The sequence below is a fragment of the Osmerus eperlanus genome, chromosome 15 (assembly GCF_963692335.1).
Source record: "Osmerus eperlanus chromosome 15, fOsmEpe2.1, whole genome shotgun sequence".
Taxonomy (NCBI): Eukaryota; Metazoa; Chordata; class Actinopteri; order Osmeriformes; family Osmeridae; genus Osmerus; species Osmerus eperlanus.
Window position 1 is genome coordinate 3153942 of NC_085032.1, and position 19616 is coordinate 3173557.

Sequence of the window (19616 nt, forward strand, 5' to 3'; positions counted from 1 at the left end):
AAACACTAAGTGGTGATAGCACTCCCCAGATCACAGGTGTGACATTCAGCATTCCATCAGATCACCTTCAGCGGTCATAGTATCTCCCAAGTCATCACCAAGATACTGTGACAACCAGCTAAATGTTTCTCACTCTGAAAATAGATAAACAAATGGGGCTAAACAAAGCTGTGTGTGTGTATTTGCCAGTCACTGTATATTGAGGAGGCGCTCAAAAGAAAGTGGAGTGAGCTTGAAACCTGAGCACAGGTAGAACTTGTTCTGGAATTCAACCCTGTAAAAGAACAACAGTCATGGTGGTTGGAAGCATTCCTCTTGGGATTCATGGTAACATAGTTTGCTATTATAAAGAGTTAAGTTTGGGTTCCACCTACAGAGGGTCCATGTCATTTTGGTATAGTGTTTAGTGTTAGTTTAAGATTTTGGTTTGAGTGATGTGTTACCAGTGCAGTCTGAGTGTGTGGAAGGATAGGTGGATGGATAAATTAATAGGTGAATGTGCTGAGCAGGTCTCACCAGCATGGGCCAGGCTGAGGGCCCAGAGACGCAGGTAGGAGGCAGTGTTGGAGATGCAGCCCAAACAGTACTCTATGGTGTGGATGGCCTGATAAAAAAAACACGTCCCCCATACTCACCTACAGGGACCCACTCAGTCACTACAGAAAAGCCCAAACTTGTCTTCAACATTGCTTTGATAAGAGGTGAGGAGGTGTGGAGAGGAGTGGGGGGTACCATGGGTTCCCTGCTGTGTTTGTGGGAAAAGAGGGCATCGCCAGCCTCTTGGCTCTCCTGGGCTTCAGTGGGACCACACAGCTGCATTGCAAGCTTTTCAGGTGAGGGGGGCTGTTGTGTGTTCTCTACTCTCTGAGACAGTGTGTTCTCTGAGACAGTGTGTTATCTGATACAGTGGGCCTCATGTACGTACAGTTAGGTCCATAAATATTTGGACATTGACACAATTTTCATCATTTTGGCTCTGTATACCACCACAATGGATTTGAAATGAAACAATCAAGATGGGCTTTAAGTGCAGACTTTCAGCTTTAATGTCAGGGTATTTACATCCAAATCAGGTGAACGGTGTAGGAATTACAATACATTTTATATGTGGCCCCCCCCCTTTTTAAGGGACCAAAAGTAATTGGACAATTGGCTGCTCAGCTGTTCCATGGCCAGGTGTATGTTATTCCCTCATGGGAGTTCGTTATTTCATTGACAAGGAGCAGATAAAAGGTCTAGAGTTCATTTCAAGTATGGTATTTGTGTTTGGAATCTGTTGCTGTCAACTCTCAATATGAAGTCCAAAGAGCTGTCACCATCAGTGAAGCAAGCCATCGTTAGGCTGAAAAATCAAAACAAACCTATCAGAGAGAGAGCAAAAACATTAGGTGTGGCCAAATCAACTGTTTGGTACATTCTTAAAAAGAAAGAACGCACTGGTGAGCTCAGCAACACCAAAAGACTCGGAAGACCACGGAAAACAACTGTGGTGGATGACAGAAGAATTCTTTCCCTGGTGAAGAAAAACCCCTTCACAACAGTTGGCCAGATCAAGAACACTCTCCAGGAGGTAGGCGTATCTGTGTCAAAGTCAAAAATTAAGAGAAGACTTCACCAGAGTAAATACAGAGGGTTCACCACAAGATGTAAACCATTGGTCAGTCTCAAAAACAGGAAGACCAGATTAGAGTTTGCCAAAAAACATCTAAAAGACCCTGTACAGTTCTGGAACAACATCCTATGGACAGATGAGACCAAGATCAACTTGTACCAGAATGATGGGAAGAGAAGAGTATGGAGAAGGGAAGGAACTGCTCATGATCCAAAGCATACCACCTCATCAGTGAAGCATGGTGGAGGTAGTGTTATGGCGTGGGCATGTATGGCTGCCAATGGAACTGGTTCCCTTGTATTTATCGATGATGTGACTGCTGACAAAAGCAGTAGGATGAATTCTGAAGTGTTTCTGGAAATATTATCTGCTCAGATTCAGCCAAATGCTTCAGAACTCATAGGACGGCGCTTCACAGTGCAGATGGACAATGACCCGAAGCATACTGCGAAAGCAACCAAAGAGTTTTTTAAGGCAAAGAAGTGGAATGTTCTGCAATGGCCAAGTCAATTACCTGACCTAAATCCAATTGAGCATGCATTTCACTTGCTAAAGACAAAACTGAAGGGAAAATGCCCCAAGAACAAGCAGGAACTGAAGACAGTTGCAGTAGAGGCCTGGCAGAGCATCACCAGGGACGAAACCCAGCGTCTGGTGATGTCTATGGGTTCCAGACTTCAGGCTGTCATTGACTGCAAAGGATTTGCAACCAAGTATTAAAAGTGACAATTAGATGTATGATTATGTTAGTTTGTCCAATTATTTTTGGTCCCTTAAAAAGGGGGGGGGCACATATAAAATGTGTTGTAATTCCTACACCGTTCACCTGATTTGGATGTAAATACCCTGAAATTAAAGCTGAAAGTATGCACTTAAAGCACATCTTGATTGTTTCATTTCAAATCCATTGTGGTGGTATACAGAGCCAAAATGATGAAAATTGTGTCAATGTCCAAATATTTATGGACCTAACTGTACATTTGCAAACGTAGCGTTATTAGCGCTATGGCCAACCCGCAGATTGCGCACGCTGTGATACTTCAGTTTACGTCGTATTTACAAAACCTGCAGTTCATCGGGTAATCAGCGCCGTCCTCCACCCACTATACCGTAAATAAATTGCGAGCATTTAAACGCACAATTGAATGGGCCTCCTTCTCTCTTTCTATCATGGATCAGCCACCAAAGTCAAAACAGCGAAAACAAAGATTTAGTGAAAACAAAATTGATGTGCTTGTTCATGAGGTAACAGCGAATTTAAATATTATACAAGGCCGGAATTCCACATCAACACAAAAAATGCAATCTGGACCGAAATTACAAATTCCAGTAACTGTAATATTGCATGGCTTCTTAATCTGTAACGCGTAATGATTTTGTGTTCACTCAACTCAAAAAGTGTGATCCTTGTGGCAAAAATCCTTTGGCCTATGTCTTCATCTTGCTCAGGTTACTGCTGCCTTTTCACCAGGAGGCATATGCGCATCCTGGTTTACGCCTGCTTTTAACAGGCGGAAAATGTTCACCGCAAAATAGAGGTGCGCTTTCACAGGCGGTTTTTGTACATACCACGGAATACATAAATAGGCGCAATTTACGCATCCCATCCCATCTCTTTATGGGAAACTCCCACTTTCCCCTTGACCCTCCCGTGAATGCATATGCATGACACGGAAAAGCGCAATTTGTAATTTTCAGTTCCCGCGACAGGCAGTCTGCGCTTTTACCTCAGTGCGGCATGTTTGTACATACCTCGCCATGCTTTTATGCGCACGTTGCGAAACAAATACGCCTGAAGTGGGTGCAAAAGCATTAGTACATGAGGCCCAGTGTGTGTTCTCTGAGACAGTGTGTGTTCTCTACTCTCTGAGACAGTGTGTGTTCTCTGAGACAGTGTGTTATCTACTCTCTGAGACAGTGTGTGTTCTCTGAGAGTTTTGTAGCGGGGTTTGCTCGTTTAAGATTAGCAATACTTAATTTATAATAAAGTATGTAGTTCTTGGGGGCACCACCTCTTATTTGTTAAAGGGACAGAGGAAACCTTGTTTAACCTTATTGAATAATAGCCTTCGTAATAATCAGTCTAATCTTAAGTAGTGAATTCTATGAAAGTAGGGCAGATCAGATAACGTGAGAGATACGCGAATATTATACACAATGATTTATTTAGGAAAATGTAATTATAATGAACAAATACCAGATACGTTATGGGTTAGTTTGGCTAGAGTAGTACAGTGGCTAGATTCTAATGAGAGCGAGCAACACAATGGCTGTGTAGAGCGTGTGTGAAGGGGGGAGGGAGAGAGAGAGTGGAAGAGAGGTATAGGGGGAAAGGTAGGCCTTTCTAGTAACAATGGACGATCAATGCCAACTGACCTAACGATGGTTAAGTTAAATCATTTGTAAAATACAATCAAACATCATCAATTAAATCACAACATGCCAATATGTCACAAGTAAGAAATATTGCAAATCGCAGTTACTTTTGTCGGTTTGAAGAAAAGGAGTCAATGGTTCGTTATGTCCAACGAATAGAAAGCGGAATCTCTCGTCAAGTTCCGGGCGCTCAGTGAATGTGCAGGTTGAGAGGAATAGGTTAGAGAGTGACGCGTTCACCTCAGTTTAATCCTACGAACAAGCGGGGGTGATTATACGTTTGGGGGTTTTATACTCCAAAGAACAGGGGGGGTCCCCGTGAAGGTGACCTCTTTCATTGGTCAGTTACTCCCCACCTAGGCGTCGTCCTGAGATCTGCCCAGGTGTGAAGTGGCTCTTAGCTTTGCGTTCCGTTATTTCAACTGTCCATGGAATACTTAAACTTCAGAATATAACAATACAACATTCATAAATGGTTTTGTTAGTGTGGTACAAACATTTTGATATCCAGATTGACTGACTTAACTATACCTGAAGGGAAGTTATAGTCAAACATCAATTAAACAACGTTCTAAGTAAATGAGAAAAGTACACATTATAACACATCAACTACTGTCATTGAAATAGTGTCCATGAGCCATGTAGTCCTTGAGAATATGTTTGTAAATCCAGAACAGAAAGGTTCTTCCTCAGAAATCCTTTGTCTGATACTGAGGCCATGTGGCCTCTGTTTCTGACCCCATGCTGGGCCAGAAGCTTTGAAGCTTCTCCTCTGGGAGATAAGGACAAAGAGGGAAGACCCTTTCCTTGTCGGGGGGAGGAGAAGGTGTGATACCGTGCTTTGTCTGTTGACTGTGCTACAGTTTGTTCTCTGAGACAGTGTGTATTCTCTGAGACAGTGTGTATTTGCTATATGTATTTACAGAGATTTCAATGCAAGCGTCAAAAAATAAATAGAAACAGGGTGTCCGACAAAAAGTTCAGCCAAAACGTTGTGCTGCGTCGCACAGTATCGCATTGCTCAGGTCCAGTTAGGACATTCTGTGGTGGGAAATTGATTATTGGAAAGGTGGCAATCGGAGAAGTGTACATGGGGTCAGAGATTTTGGGGCCTAAGATGGCGGACTTTGGCAATCTTAGGATGGGGAAAGAGTGTGTGTTTTGATAAGTGTGGCCTGTTATAAGTAAGAACTTGCATAACAGGGGTTTTGCTAGACGAATCAACAGGATGGACTCCTGTCGCGAAAGAGGAGGGGGTCTGAAGGGATGAATCTGGTAGCTGTATCTACTCCCAAGGGGTCAAAGTCACGCATTAGGAGTAGAAGTCACGCATCCCAAGTAACAGGTCCTGCTGACCTAAGCCAGATTCAGGAGAGATGGAGGATGTAGGAATAGGCCTGTCGTGATAGTCAATATATTGACTTATCGCACGATATATGGAAATGAGAGCAATCATTTTTGGTGCTGCGATATATTGCAACTGATCATTTTTATAATAAAAAATAATGATTATATACATTTTTACATAAAAACGAATGTCACCAACATTTTAGTCGATCCCGCTGCCTCTGTCATCTTGTCTGCTTTCTGTTTCGAAAGCGTAGGCTAGCGTCTCCACACACAGAGCGGACACCGTCAGGTGAAGAGAAGGCGTGAACCCACTATGTTATAAAGTGTTCTGTTTCGTGATCTACAGCTAGTTAGGAAGAACAATTAAAAATGGACTTGGTTTCAAAGCCGCAATCTTCAGCTCCGGTGTGGGAACATTTTGTCATTAAGCCGAATGAGATGAGAGCCAATTAACGTGAACGAGCCAGTATGTCGACTTGGTTTGAAAACAGTGGAAACGAAAAGAGGCAACTAACCTAACATCTCACCTAAAACATAACACCCACCAAGTAGCCCTGTTAACGTTGTAAACATTAACGGACGATGCGCAGGTTCACTGCGTGAAGCGACATAGACTTGCAAACAGTCGTGAAAACTCGCCTTGGGGGGGAGGGGGGGTCATTATGTAATCAGTGGCATACAATGGTCAGAAAATTACAATACTATCGTTTATCGCAATTAATTTTGGTGCAATATATTGCACAACAAAAAGTAGTTATCGTGACAGACCTATGTAGGAACGGGTTAAGCATGACGTGGATGGAGACTGAGAGTTGGGGTGAACTGGAGTTGAGATGAAACGAGGACAATGAGAGTGGGGGCTTTCTGGGGGCTTTGGAGGAGAGAAAAGTTGATCAACGCTTTAAGAGCCAGGGGATGCGCACACAGTTTTGGGGTGGATAGGAACTGGTTAAAGAACCTTCTAGAAGGTTAGGTCATTGTATCAGACAGGGTGGGGGTCTGATCCCTTTTTGTCTATATAATGAGATGTCCAAGGAAATGTGAGTGCCTTTTTTGTCTTTTGTCGTTTTGTCTATACCTGTGTACAACTGCCGTGCTGAAATAAACCATCAAGAGCCACCTTGACTTTTTGAAAGATATTCTGTCTCACTCCATTTTTGATAATCCTTCTGGAAGAAGTAAAGTTCTTCTACAATTCCAACAGAGATCGACCTGCTTTTAGTCACGTCGCTCGCGTCCCTTCGCATCCAGTTAGGACACGGTGTTATCCAATGTGTTTTATCTAAGACAGTGTGTTCTCTGAGACAGTGTGTATTCTCTACCCTCTGAGACATTGTGTGTTCTCAACCCTCTTAGCCAGTGTGTGTTATCTGAGACAGTGTGTTCTCTGAGACAGTGTGTGTTCTCTACCCTCTGAGACAGTGTGTGTTCTCTGTACAGTAGCAGGGGTTTGAGCAGCAGCAGCCATGGAACCATCAGAAGAGCCAGGACCACCAGGAAGATCTGAAGAGGCTTCTGTTAGAGAAACGCACACACTTTCATGAACTTTAATGGGACACATTTTTACAGGAAATTTGTTGAGTGACCATTGTTGCTGAATTCCTTGCCAACCGTTAAAAAAGCACCCATCGATTCCACTTTCCAGTACCTGATCTTTGAAGAGCAATGCATTTGGGGAGCTGTAGTCAAATAACATCATATTGATGAAGAGGAGAATGCTGGGGGCAGACTCAGAGGGCATGGGGGCGCACCACTTGTAGAGGATGAGGAACATGAGGTAACCAAACAGACTCAGCATGAAGATCAGCTCAGGGACAAACTGTAGCATAATGTCCTGGTGCTTCTGGAAGAATCGGGAAACACAGGACGTTCATGTAGATCCAGACAGGGTTTTCACTGTGTCAGACCTACTGCATCAAGGTCCATACTCACATCCAGTTGAGCAAGCTTAGCAAGACCCCAAACAGCATGTGGACTACTCCCAGGATCACAGACATCTTCATCTTGTAGGGGTTGAGGAATGATAGTTTGTTGGTGGCAACATTCCAGACCTGAAATTAACAAATACCTTTAAGAATAACAGTCTTGCACTTGAGTGTTGCTTTCGTCAACAAAAATTATGACTAAATATCGTTGTCAACAAACCTTTATCACGTGATGAAAATGAGACAAGACGCAACGTAAATGCTGGTCATGTGACGATGACTATAATTAAATGTATAATGCAATATTGTTGACGAATAAAAACAAGACGAAATGTGGTTTACAAAATAAAAACGAGACAAAATGTTATAAAGTTATTTAGTCTTGTTTAGTCGCGTTATTATTATTAGCCAACTCATGAGGCTGTGGTTAATGTGTCTCATTTTAAGGTTAGCTTTAGATGTCTGCTTTAAACGTTAGCCACTGGAGCTGAAAACGACTGAGACAAACGTGTGTGACTAGCGTGGGTGTGTTTGTTTGTGAGAGAGTGTAAAGTGGGTTAATGTGTGTTACTGTGTGTGTACAGTGCGTGTATTTGTTTGTATGAGAGAGTGTAAAGTGGGTTCTTAGTTCCTACGTGACTGACTGCATGTACTAAGCATCCCTTGTTGGCCAAATACTGTAGCTAGTTTTGTCATTCACATAGCAATGACACTGAACTGAATTTGGCATCAACAACATGACTTTGTATACCTTATTTTAGACCAATACATACATTTAAACAAATGGTTTTGGCATTAACATGCCTCTCGAGACTACTACTTCAGTGTTTCCCAACCGGGGTTCCGCAGCACCCTGGGGTGCCGTCTGATGAGAGCAGGGGTGCCGTGTAAAAGTCGGAGGGCTGCTTGCCTTATACTTTTTTTAACGACTAATAAAATGTCGGCAGAAGATTGAGCGACATGGTTGGCCGACCCCCCTTTCCCCAAGGCCGGTTGGTCTATTCCAAATGAAAGTCTGTGCAGCCCTTACTCTGCCCCCTTTGTCTCGCTTACACACGACTGTGACACTGAGATTGAAAGCTAGCTAGTAGAGACTATACTGTATAACGATCGAAAACCAGGCTAAGAAACGTAAGGGGCTGAAAAATAAGAGACAAAAAGACATCATCTTCACTAGACAACGTTTTACCAATTGAAAAACGGCTATGTTTATTTTACCTAAAGCTCAAAAAATGATTTTGCGCTCAAATAAAGGCCAAAAGATTTCGCTCGCGGGCCCTGTGCGCTCGCTTGAACTGTGACACTCCCTAAACTTGCATTACATCAAACACAGAATGATGGTGTGCTTTTTACATAGGGAGGCACTGGTAGCAAAGACGCTCCCGAAGAAACTCTGATGTACTGGACAGAGCAGTAGATATAGTAAATTTAAAGGCACGCCCACTGAAGAGCCGTCTATTTTCGATTTTATATGAGGAAATGGGAGTGGAACATCAGAGATTGTTGTTACATACGTCCGTTCAATGGCTATCACGCGGCGAGGTTTTAGCACGACTCTACGAACTGAGGTAAGAGTTAAAAACGTTCCTCAATCAGGAGAATTCGGGATATGCAGAGTGAAGTCCTTTTCATTTTGGGGGGGGGGGGGTGCCACAAAATGTTTTAACTTTTCTAAGAGTGCCATGACTGAAAAAGGGTTGGGAAACACTGACTTAGACTACTTATATTTTGATTAAAAAGAGACTAAAATACAATTTTCATTGACTTAAACTAGACAAAACGTTATCAGTTTTCGTCGACTAAAACTACACGGAAATAGTCATGGAAAAATCTGACTAAATTGCTCAGACTTTTAGTCGACTGAAACTTGACTAAATAGAGTATGAACATGACTAAAACTAATCAAAACTAAAATGACAGCTTGACACAAAGACTAGACTAAAACTTAAATTAAAACAATTAAAACCTCCCGAGACTACTGCTTAGACTATTTCTGGTTTGATTAAAAACAGAATAAACCCTAACATTTTCATTGACGAGATTAAATGTCATCAGTTTTCGTCGACTAAAACTAGACTAAAATGTCATCAGTTTTCGTTGACTAAAACTAGGAGAAAATAGTCATGGATAAGTCTGACTAAAATAAGACTAAAATACTGAGACTTTTAGTCGACTGAAACTTGACTGGACTAAAAAGAGTATGAACGTGATTAAAACTAATAAAAAACGAAAACGACAGCTTTACAAAAAGACTAGACTAAAACTCAAATTAAAACAGGCCGCAAAAAACAACACTAGATACAAGTCTTATAATAGAGGTGGTCTGGATGACAGTGAAGAGCAGAAGCAGAAGCAACATTCATATTTTGTCAGTGTAGGACTTGTGTTCATTGTGTTCTAGAAGTTTCCCCCACTGGTGAAGGTCTAGCTTTCCTCCCCAGGGCCTACCTCGTTCTGGAGCTTCCTGAAGCTGTGCTCCTGCAGGATGAGCCAGAGAGCCAGCGAGGACATGACAACGCCGTGACCACAGTCGCCAAACATGACCGCAAACAGGAAGGGGAATGTCACCGTGGTGTACGGGGCTGGGGGGGCATACAGTACAACATACAACATACATGTTTACAGGGATAAAGATGAGAATAAACACAGTAGAGAGTATATTTCTGTTACAAGGCTTAGTGGTTGGCTAGGAAGGGTATGGTGGTAGAGTATGGTGTAGTAGTGTAGTGGTGATGTGCCGTAGTGAACTGCTGACCTGGGTTTATCTCCTGGTATTTGCCCACCCCATAGGCATCAATGTTGCTGTGTTGGAGCCAAAATTATGTTTATTATGATTTCAATGTTAAACTTTTGCCTTTACAAAATTGTTATGAATTGCGCACGTTAGTCGATTTTGAGGCATGGCATTTTGTCAGTCAGCTGAGCAATGTGGTAATTGCATCAGCTGGGGTATAAAACATCGGGCTGTCATTCCAGTTTGTGGCCTTTGGTTTGGTACTCATACGGTTTTTTGACCGCTGTTTCAAGACCCGCTCAGAACAGATACGTGAGTCGAAGTTTTTTTTTTTGTTATATCTTTACTTTGCTCTGCTGTCGTTAATTCGTGAATTGTGGAAACGTATCTGATTGTGAAGACTGAAGGTAAATAAATACAGCAAAGAAAAGGAATCTGTGGAGTGAGTCTGAGTCTTGTAAAGTGCGTCGACCTAAGCGCAATCCAAAGGACAAAAAAGGGAACAAAAACGTAGGAGGAAAGTTGCTCCCACAATTCGTCAAAAAACCTGGCTGTTTGTTGACCACCGGTCGACTGTGCTGTGGGTTTCTACGTGGACAAAACGCTGAGCAGCTTAACACTGCTGGAAACAAGCAATCACTGGAGCATTAACACGGCTCACGCTTCTGCCTCTGTAATCTCAACACACAATTTTCACCGGACAAAAAAACAATGGACACTAGCGGCAAGTCAATGAAAGTTTGACAACCATAAAGTGAAATTCAAAAAAGAAAAAATGAGAGTGATACCTATTCTGTGTTTGAGGAAAAGCTCAAGCAACTGAAAGCTTCAAGGAGTGCAAGACTGGGTGCATTAACCAGAAAGATGAACGAAATCAGGCAATTAATGGAAAATGTTTGCAACGTGGTACTAGTGAAATGAAATTGGAATCAGAGTTTGTTCCACAATGCAAAGAGGTGGATGATTGGAATGACACATTTCAAGCTTTTCTTTCCACTAAAGATAAAGAGGAGATGGAAAAGGATAAAGTGGAATGGTATGTACCCAAAGCGGCTGCTTTACAGGAATTCATTGAGGAAGTGGCAAGTTGGGTGGATAAAGCCCCAACATCCATCCCAAAAAACTCACAAGGTTCACAAAGGTCCTCACAAGTCTCCCGATCTTCTATTGCCTCTGTGAAGCTCCAGTTGGAAAGTATAAGGGCTGAATTGTTGGCACGAGCTTCCAGGCTGACACAGAAACAAGCTCTGGAACAGGAGGAAGCTATTCTAACAGCCAAGAAGGAACAGCTCGAAACGGAAATGGCAGCAAACGCTGCGAAACTGTTGATTGTTGAGGGATATGAGGATCCACATGATGTTTTACCCCCATCAGGAGATGGGATGAATGAATATCTGGAAAGTGGATTTAATGGCACATACAATGAAATGAGAGGTGTGTTTACCCAAGGCAAAGCACTGCTTGCTAGCACAACCATGGCAACAGGACACAGTAATTCAAACGTGGACGTTGACAAACACATGTCAAAGAACAGAGTGAGTAAACGTGGCAAACCAGATGCCAAAAAGGCTGCTTCAAAGGGATGTAGCTGGTCTTTGGCAGCTAACCGTTCTGCTGATGGTATGACCAATGCCGCCACTGATGAGAACCAGTTTACACCACAAGGTACAGGGACTCAACGTCACCATAGTCCTTCGGGTAGCCAGTCTTTCAGCCCTGGAGAGGATAACATAAGCAACTTGATAAACATCATGGGAAAGCAGAATGTGATCACAGATACACTTGTGAAACAACAGAAACTCTCTTCATTGCCACCGCTCAGCATTCCTATTTTTAATGGGAATCCTTTGGACTACCAGTTCTTCCTAAGAGCATCGAAAGAGCTCTGGGTGTACAATGGTGTACTGAGACGGACTCCTTCCAGTTTAAACTTAATCTACAGGACAAGCCACTTACCCGGAGAGGTATTTTATCTACTGTTAGCATCATTTACGACCCACTGGGTATGCTAGCTCCTGTCATTCTCCCTGCAAGGCAAATCCTACAAACACTAACTGGAATGAGACTTGGATGGGATGTATTCCCGAAGAATACCACGGAAAATGGTCCAGCTGGTTGTACGACTTGCATCTGTTAGAGGACTACAAGGTTAACAGATGCATCAGGCCGCATAACTTTGGGCGACCAGTAACGGCACAACTTTACCACTTTGGAGACGCAAGCGAGAGTGGTTATGGGACGGTCACCTACCTGTGAATGGAGAACAAAGCCGAAATGGTTTGTTGTTCTTTCATCATGGGTAAGGCCAGAGTGGCTCCACTCAAATCTGTGACCATCCCGAGACTGGAACTTACAGCTGCCACTGTAGCTGTACGGATGGACCGGATTTAATAATCCAAGATGGCGCCGATGAAGGCTGCCTCGGTCGTTAGGTGCGCTCTTTTCTGTCTTGTTTTGTCTGTTAATTCAGTGTTCTGCCAAGATTTCCGGGGTTCTCTAACAAGAGAAGTACTTCTAAACATCAGGACTACAACTCCTGTGGATTTATTTAGTCAAAGCCACCCTTGGCTTTGTCCTAGCAGCGAAGCGTCGTAGGAGAGGCAAACGAGTCGGTGCTCTGGTGCGACTCCGTCGGCGTGGGGCACGCACAGTGTTACCGGGGATATTTCTCTCCAACGTGCGTTCACTGAGCAACAAACTGGATGAACTTCAGCTACTGGTGTGTAAAAACAGAGACTTTCATTCATCTTCTGTTTTGTGCTTTACGGAGACATGGCTGAGTGAACTGATCCCAGACTCTGCGCTACAGCTAGCAGGTTTCAAACTGCTGAGAGCGGATCGTGACCCTGTGCTCTCTGGCAAAACGAAAGGTGGTGGTATTTGTTTTTACATTAACAGTGGCTGGTGTGAAGATGTGACAGTGATTCTGCAGCACTGTTCTCCGGATCTGGAATCATTTTTTATTAACTGTAGATCTTTTTACTCGCCACGAGAGTTTGCATCATTCATTCTGGTTGGCGTCTACATGCCTCCGCAGGCTAGCGTCAACGAGGCTCAACGTGTGCTCGCCAGCCAGATACTGAGTGTGGAGCATGAAAATCCGGATTCCTTGGTTATTGTGCTAGGCGACTTTAACAAAGGCAATCTCACTCAAGAACTCCCAAAATATAGACAATTCATCAAATGCCCTACCAGAGAAGGAAACACCTTGGATCACTGCTACTCTACAATCAGCAAAGCATACCATGCGGTCCCCCGAGCAGCACTGGGTCACTCTGACCACGCCATGGTCCACCTGATTCCTGCATACAGGCAGAAGCTAAAGCGCTGTAAGCCTGCTGTGAGGACATCAAAACAGTGGACCAGTGAAGCTACGGAGGATCTGCGGGCGTGCTTGGACTGCACTGACTGGGACATGTTCACGACTGCTACCAATACTCAGGATGAGCTCACAGAGGCTGTGACATCATACATCAGCTTCTGTGAGGACTGCTGTATACCAACACGCACCAGGGTAAGCTACAACAACGACAAACCCTCGTTTACAGCTAAACTCAGAAGGTTGAGGTCAGAGAAAGAGGCCGCGTTTAGGAGTGGGGACAAAGACAGTTTCAAGGAGTCGAAGAACAGGTTTAGCAAGGCGGTGAGGGAGGCTAAACGACTGTACTCTGATAGACTAAAACACCAATTCTCTGCAAACGACTCTGCTTCTGTCTGGAGAGGGCTCAGGCAGATTACCAACTACAAGCCCAGAGCCCCCCACTCCACTAACGACTCCCGCCTGGCCAACGACCTGAATGAGTTCTACTGCAGATTTGAAAGACAATTGGACAGTCCTGAACTACCCCTTCCCACCCAGGAGGCCTCCCACCTCCCCCCCTCTACAGTGACGACTCTCTCCATTCAGGAGGGTGAAGTTAACAGACTTTTCAAGAGGCAGAATCCCCACAAAGCAGCTGGGCCGGACTCTGTCTCTCCAGCCACCCTCAAGCACTGCGCTGACCAGCTGTCTCCGGTGTTTACCTACATCTTTAACACCTCCCTTGAGACATGCCATGTGCCAGCCTGTCTCAAGTCCTCCACCATCATCCCTGTGCCCAAAAAGCCAAGGCCAACAGGACATAATGACTACAGACCCGTCGCCCTGACCTCTGTGGTAATGAAGTCTTTCGAGCGCCTGGTGCTGGCACACCTTAAATCCATCACTGACCCTCTACTGGACCCCCTGCAGTTTGCCTACAGAGCCAACAGGTCTGTGGACGATGCAGTTAACATGGCCCTCCACTTCACCCTACAGCACCTGGACTCCCCAGCATCCTATGCCAGGATCCTGTTTGTGGACTTCAGCTCTGCCTTCAATACCATCATCCCCGCCCTGCTTCAGGACAAGCTCTCCCAGCTGAACATGCCTGATTCCACCTGCAGGTGGATCACAGACTTCCTGTCTGACAGGAAGCAGTGCGTTAAGCTGGGAACACAAGTCTCTGACTCCTGGTCCATCAGCACCGGATCACCTCAGGGCTGCGTCCTTTCTCCTCTGCTATTCTCCCTGTACACCAACAGCTGCACCTCTAGTCATCCGTCCGTCAAACTCCTGAAGACACCACCCTTATTGGGCTCATCTCTGGTGGAGACGAGTCTGATTATAGGTGGGAAGCGGCCAACCTGGTGACCTGGTGCAGCCAGAACAACTTAGAGCTCAATGCTCTTAAGACAGTGGAGATGGTTGTGGACTTCAGGAAGAACACAGCCCCACTCACCCCCATCACCCTGTGTGACTCCCCAGTCAACACTGTGGAGTCCTTCCGCTTCCTGGGCACTATCCTCTCCCAGGACCTCAAGTGGGAACTGAACATCAGCTCCCTCATCAAGAAAGCACAACAGAGGATGTACTTCCTTCGGCAGCTGAAGAAGTTCAACCTGCCAAAGACAATGATGGTGCACTTCTACTCAGCCATCATTGAGTCCATCCTCACCTCCTCCATCACCGTCTGGTACGCTGCTGCCACTGCCAAGGACAAGAGCAGGCTGCAGCGTATCATCCGCACTGCTGAGAAGGTGATTGGCTGCAATCTGCCTACCCTCGAGGACCTGCACACCTCGAGGACCCTGAGGCGAGCGAAGAAGATTGTGGCCGACTCCTCCCACCCTGGACACTCCCTGTTTCAGTCACTCCCCTCCGGCAGAAGGCTGCGGTCCATCAGGACCAATACCTCACACCACAAAAACAGTTACTTCCCTTCCGCTGTTGGCCTCTTCAACAAGGCCAAGGGACCACACTGACTCTAATGACTTCCTGCTTAAAACACACTGCTTTTTGCACTGCATTACAAAATTGTATCTTGTACATTTGTATTTTTTGTAATATTTGTATTTTTGTATTTTTATATTGTAATTTACGGCAACTTATATTTTATTGTATATTTAATTTAATTCTAATCCCACTTAATACTGCTAGTTTATGTACCCTTAGTATAGATAGTCCACATATTTAAATTTTAGGTCCCTATATGTTTACTGTATGCACCTTCCTGCCAAAGCAAATTCCTTGTCTGTGCAAACTTTCATGGCGAATAAATCCCATTCTGATTCTGATGATGCAGGAAGAGATCGAACTCCCACTTGAACCATCTGTGTTTTGGACTGACAGCACATCAGTCCTAAAATACATAAACAATGAAACATAAAGATTCACAACCTTTGTTACCAACAGGGTCACAGTTATTCGATCCGCTTCGGAGGCTTCCCAGTGGAGGTACGTAAATGGTTACATGAATCCAGCCGATTGTGTATCAAGAGGCCTCTCCACAAGTCGCTTCCTGAGAGATGAAGTCTGGTTGTCAGGGCCAGAGTTCCTCTGTCTCCCTGAGTCTCAATGGCCCAAAACTCCGGATTTGCGCCTCACAGCCAGCAACCCTGACATGAAAGTACTTGCAGTAAGTGTTGCCACCAAGGAAGACTGCATTGACACAGTCAACAGGTTATTCACGTATCACTCACAGTGGCATCGCCTCAAAAGAGCTGTTGCATGGATCCTACGTGTCAAAGCCTTGCTGAAAGCTTGCACAAATGCAGGTCTGACTAACAAGGAGACCAGAAATAACAAAGGACCTCTCTCGGTTAAAGACCTGCAGGAAGCGGAAGCAGCAATCATTCACTCTTGTCAGTCTGTGTCGTTTATGGAGGAGATGACTGCACTGAAAAAAGGACTTTCAATAAAAAAGAGCAGCCATCTTTACAAGCTCTCCCCTGTTCTTCAGAACAACTTGATAAGAGTCGGCGGTAGGTTGTCGAAATCTGCTATGCCATCTGAGGCTAAACACCCAGTCATCTTACCCACGAACCATCATGTGACCTTACTCCTTATGAGGCATGTTCACGAGAACGTAGGGCACAGTGGAAGGAACTACACTCATCAGAAAGGTCATATCCAAGTGTGTGACCTGCAAGAGACTCAGTGGACTGAAAGGTGAACAATTCATGGCAGACTTGCCAGAAGAAAGGGTCATCCCTGACGATCCACCATTCACAAATGTGGGTGTGGACTTCTTTGGCCCATTCCAGATGAAACAGAAAAGAACCACAGTTAAGCGATATGGTGTGATCTTTACCTGTTTAACCCTTGTGTTATCTTCGGTTCGTTCTGACCCATCAGTCATTGTGACCCACCGTCTTATTGCGACAACTTTACCGCATACAAAAACAAAGTGAAGCATTTTCTTTTAACCGTTGGGCTGTCTCAGACCCCCCACATTGCGAAGGTTAAAAGAAAATTATTTGTATTTGTTTTTGTATTGGGTAAAATTGGGTAAACACAACGATGGTTCGTTATGAACCTTTGGGTCATGTGACCCGAAGGCAGCACGAGGGTTAAACATCAGAGCAGTTCACCTGGAACTCGCACACAGTCTCAACACTGACTCCTGCGTTAACGCTATTAGAAGGTTCATTGCAAGAAGAGGCACCGTCAAGGTCATGAGATCCGACAACGGAACCAACCTGGTTAGAGCCGAGCGTGAATTAAAGGAAGCCATACAAAGTTTAAACCACACTCAAATTCACAACGATCTTCTGAACAAGGAAATACGCTGGATATTTAACCCACCAACAGGATCACACCATGGAGGAATCTGGGAAAGACAAATATGGACTGTCCGTCGCATTCTGAGCGCCCTGGTACACCAACAAGTGCTGGATGAAGATGGACTCACCACGCTTTTCTGTGAAGTGGAGGCCATCGTAAATGACAGGCCCAACCACTACGGTTTCGAACGACGCTGGGGACTTGGAGCCACTTACACCTAACCATCTGTTGCTGCTGAAATCCAAGCCTTACCTACCGCCTGGCGTGTTCAATCCAAGTGACTGTTACGGAAGAAGAAGATGGTGCCAGGTGCAATACTTACCGACTTATTTTGGAAGCGGTGGACAAAAGAGTACTTACCCGAACTCCAAGAACGACAAAAATTGGCCAAGAAAAGGAGAAATTTCGCCACAGGAGACGTTGTCCTCATCAACGACACTGCTCCAAGAGGCTCGTGGATCATGGGGCAAATCACTCAAGTCTTGCCAGATTTCAAAGGGTTTCGTACGGCAGGTGCAAGTGCGGACAAAAAGTATCACACTCCGCAGACCCATCGCTAAGTTGGTCCTGCTGGTTGAGGCCCAAAACAGACTATAACCCCCCCTTTCCCTTTCCTTTTCACTACACACACACACACACACTATGGACTGTATGCTCACATGCAAGGCAAAAAGGAGGGACAAGAAGAAGAGGACCCTGATAAGTTGTATGCTTTATTGTTTCATGTGTATTGGCTCTGTTTGTTGTGTTTGTTGTAATAGTCATGTGATGTACTATTAGGGGCCGGAATGTTGGAGCCAAAATTATCTTTATTATGATTTCAGTGTTAAACTTTTGCCTTTACAAAATTGTTATGAATTGCGCGCGTTAGTCGATTTTGAGGCATGGCATTTTGTCAGTCAGCTGAGCAATGCGGTAATTGCATCAGCTGGGGTATAAAACGACGGGCTGTCATTCCAGTTAGTGGCCTTTGGTTTGGTAGTCATACGGTTTTTTGACCGCTGTTTCAAGACCCGCTCAGAACAGATACGTGTGTCGGTAGTTGTTTTTTTTGTTATATCTTTACTTTGCTCTGCTGTCGTTAATTCGTGAATTGTGGAAACGTATCTGATTGTGAAGACTGAAGGTAAATAAATACAGCAAAGAAAAGGAATCTGTGGAGTGAGTCTGAGTCTTGTAAAGCGCGTCGACCTAAGCGCAATCCAAAGGAACAAAAACATAGGAGGAAAGTTGCTCCCACACTCTGGAAGGCAGATGTAAAGCAGTTGTTTCGGTTGAAGGTGGGAGGAGTCTGCTGGGTCTGGATCCTGTTGAGCACCGGGCACAGACTGGACCCACTCTGTTCCTACACACACAGAAAACTATAAGGTCTGAGCTGACGTGGTCCGCTGGTTCCCAGGCCGAGGCTGTGTCCACTTACCAAGCCCTTGATGAGAGCAGCATGAACAGAGCTGAGGTCTGACACAAGACACCAGATCTCAGCCACAATCAGCTTGGGTGTCATGTCGATGTCACACAGGTTGAGGGTGTAGTAAATGGCCTTTATACTCCTGACCCTGGTGCTCCATTCCCTCAGCTGAGCAGCGGCGCCCGTCAACACACTGGACCTGAACTCCTCCGTACGACTCAGAACCTGCAAGGGTCAGATGTCCTACCACTTCCAGGTCCGCAATGCGAGTGTTGACATGGGACCTCATCTCCTTGCGTGCATACATTGAGTTAGGGCAAGGATATATGCTGGAATGGAACCTATCAGGAACATACCCTCACATGAAATATACAGAATCATCCATTCTCTACAAGAATGTGTATAGTAGTTGTGTTCTCTTAGCCTCGGAACCAGACCGGTCTGCCAGCTCTTGATTTAGTGAGGGAAAAAATGATTTGATCCCCTGCTGATTTTGTACATTTGCCCACTCACAGAGAAATTATCAGTCTATAATTTGTATGGTAGGTTTATTTTAACAGTGAGAGACAGAATAACAAAATAAATCCAGAAAAACGCATGTCAAAAATGTTATAAATTGATTTGCATTTAATGAGTGAAATAAGTATTTGACTTAGTACTTGGTGGCAAAACCCTTGTTGGCAATCACAGAGGTCGACGTTTCTTGTAGTTGGCCACCAGGTTTGCACACATCTCAGGAGGGATTTTGTCCCACTCCTCTTTGCAGATCTTCTCCAAGTCATTAAGGTTTCGAGGCTGACGTTTAGCAACTCAAACCTTCATCTCCCTCCACAGATTTGCTATGGGATTAAGGTCTGGAGAGTGGCTAGGCTACTCCAGGACCTTAAAGGCCATGTTGCAGAGTTAATTTTCCAACGAATTTGCACAATTTGCTTGTTGATAATAAACATTTAAATTGTTATTCATTGTATTTGATGTTGTTGGGTGTCACAAAACGGAATATAATATGAAAAAGTAGGTACTATTTTACAGGGGTTTGCAATGATTCTCCTTTCCCCCACAATGCATTGCATTACGTCACGTTGGGGAGACGACAAACCAAAGCCCGCCTTGAGATCGACGAGAAA

At 44.5% G+C, this 19616-nt stretch overlaps 1 protein-coding gene across 1 annotated transcript; it reads right to left on the bottom strand.

Annotated features, from left to right (window-relative positions):
* Positions 1 to 96: 96 nt before the first annotated feature.
* Positions 97 to 19383, bottom strand: LOC134035328 (V-type proton ATPase 116 kDa subunit a 1-like). The gene is given in 11 exon segments (XM_062480327.1): positions 97 to 274; positions 517 to 630; positions 6733 to 6853; positions 6987 to 7191; positions 7271 to 7389; positions 9712 to 9845; positions 10019 to 10060; positions 18318 to 18426; positions 18502 to 18714; positions 18716 to 18830; positions 19364 to 19383. Coding segments are annotated over 11 exon segments (1308 nt in total). The 3' UTR covers positions 97 to 158.
* Between the last annotated feature and the right edge of the window lie 233 nt (positions 19384 to 19616).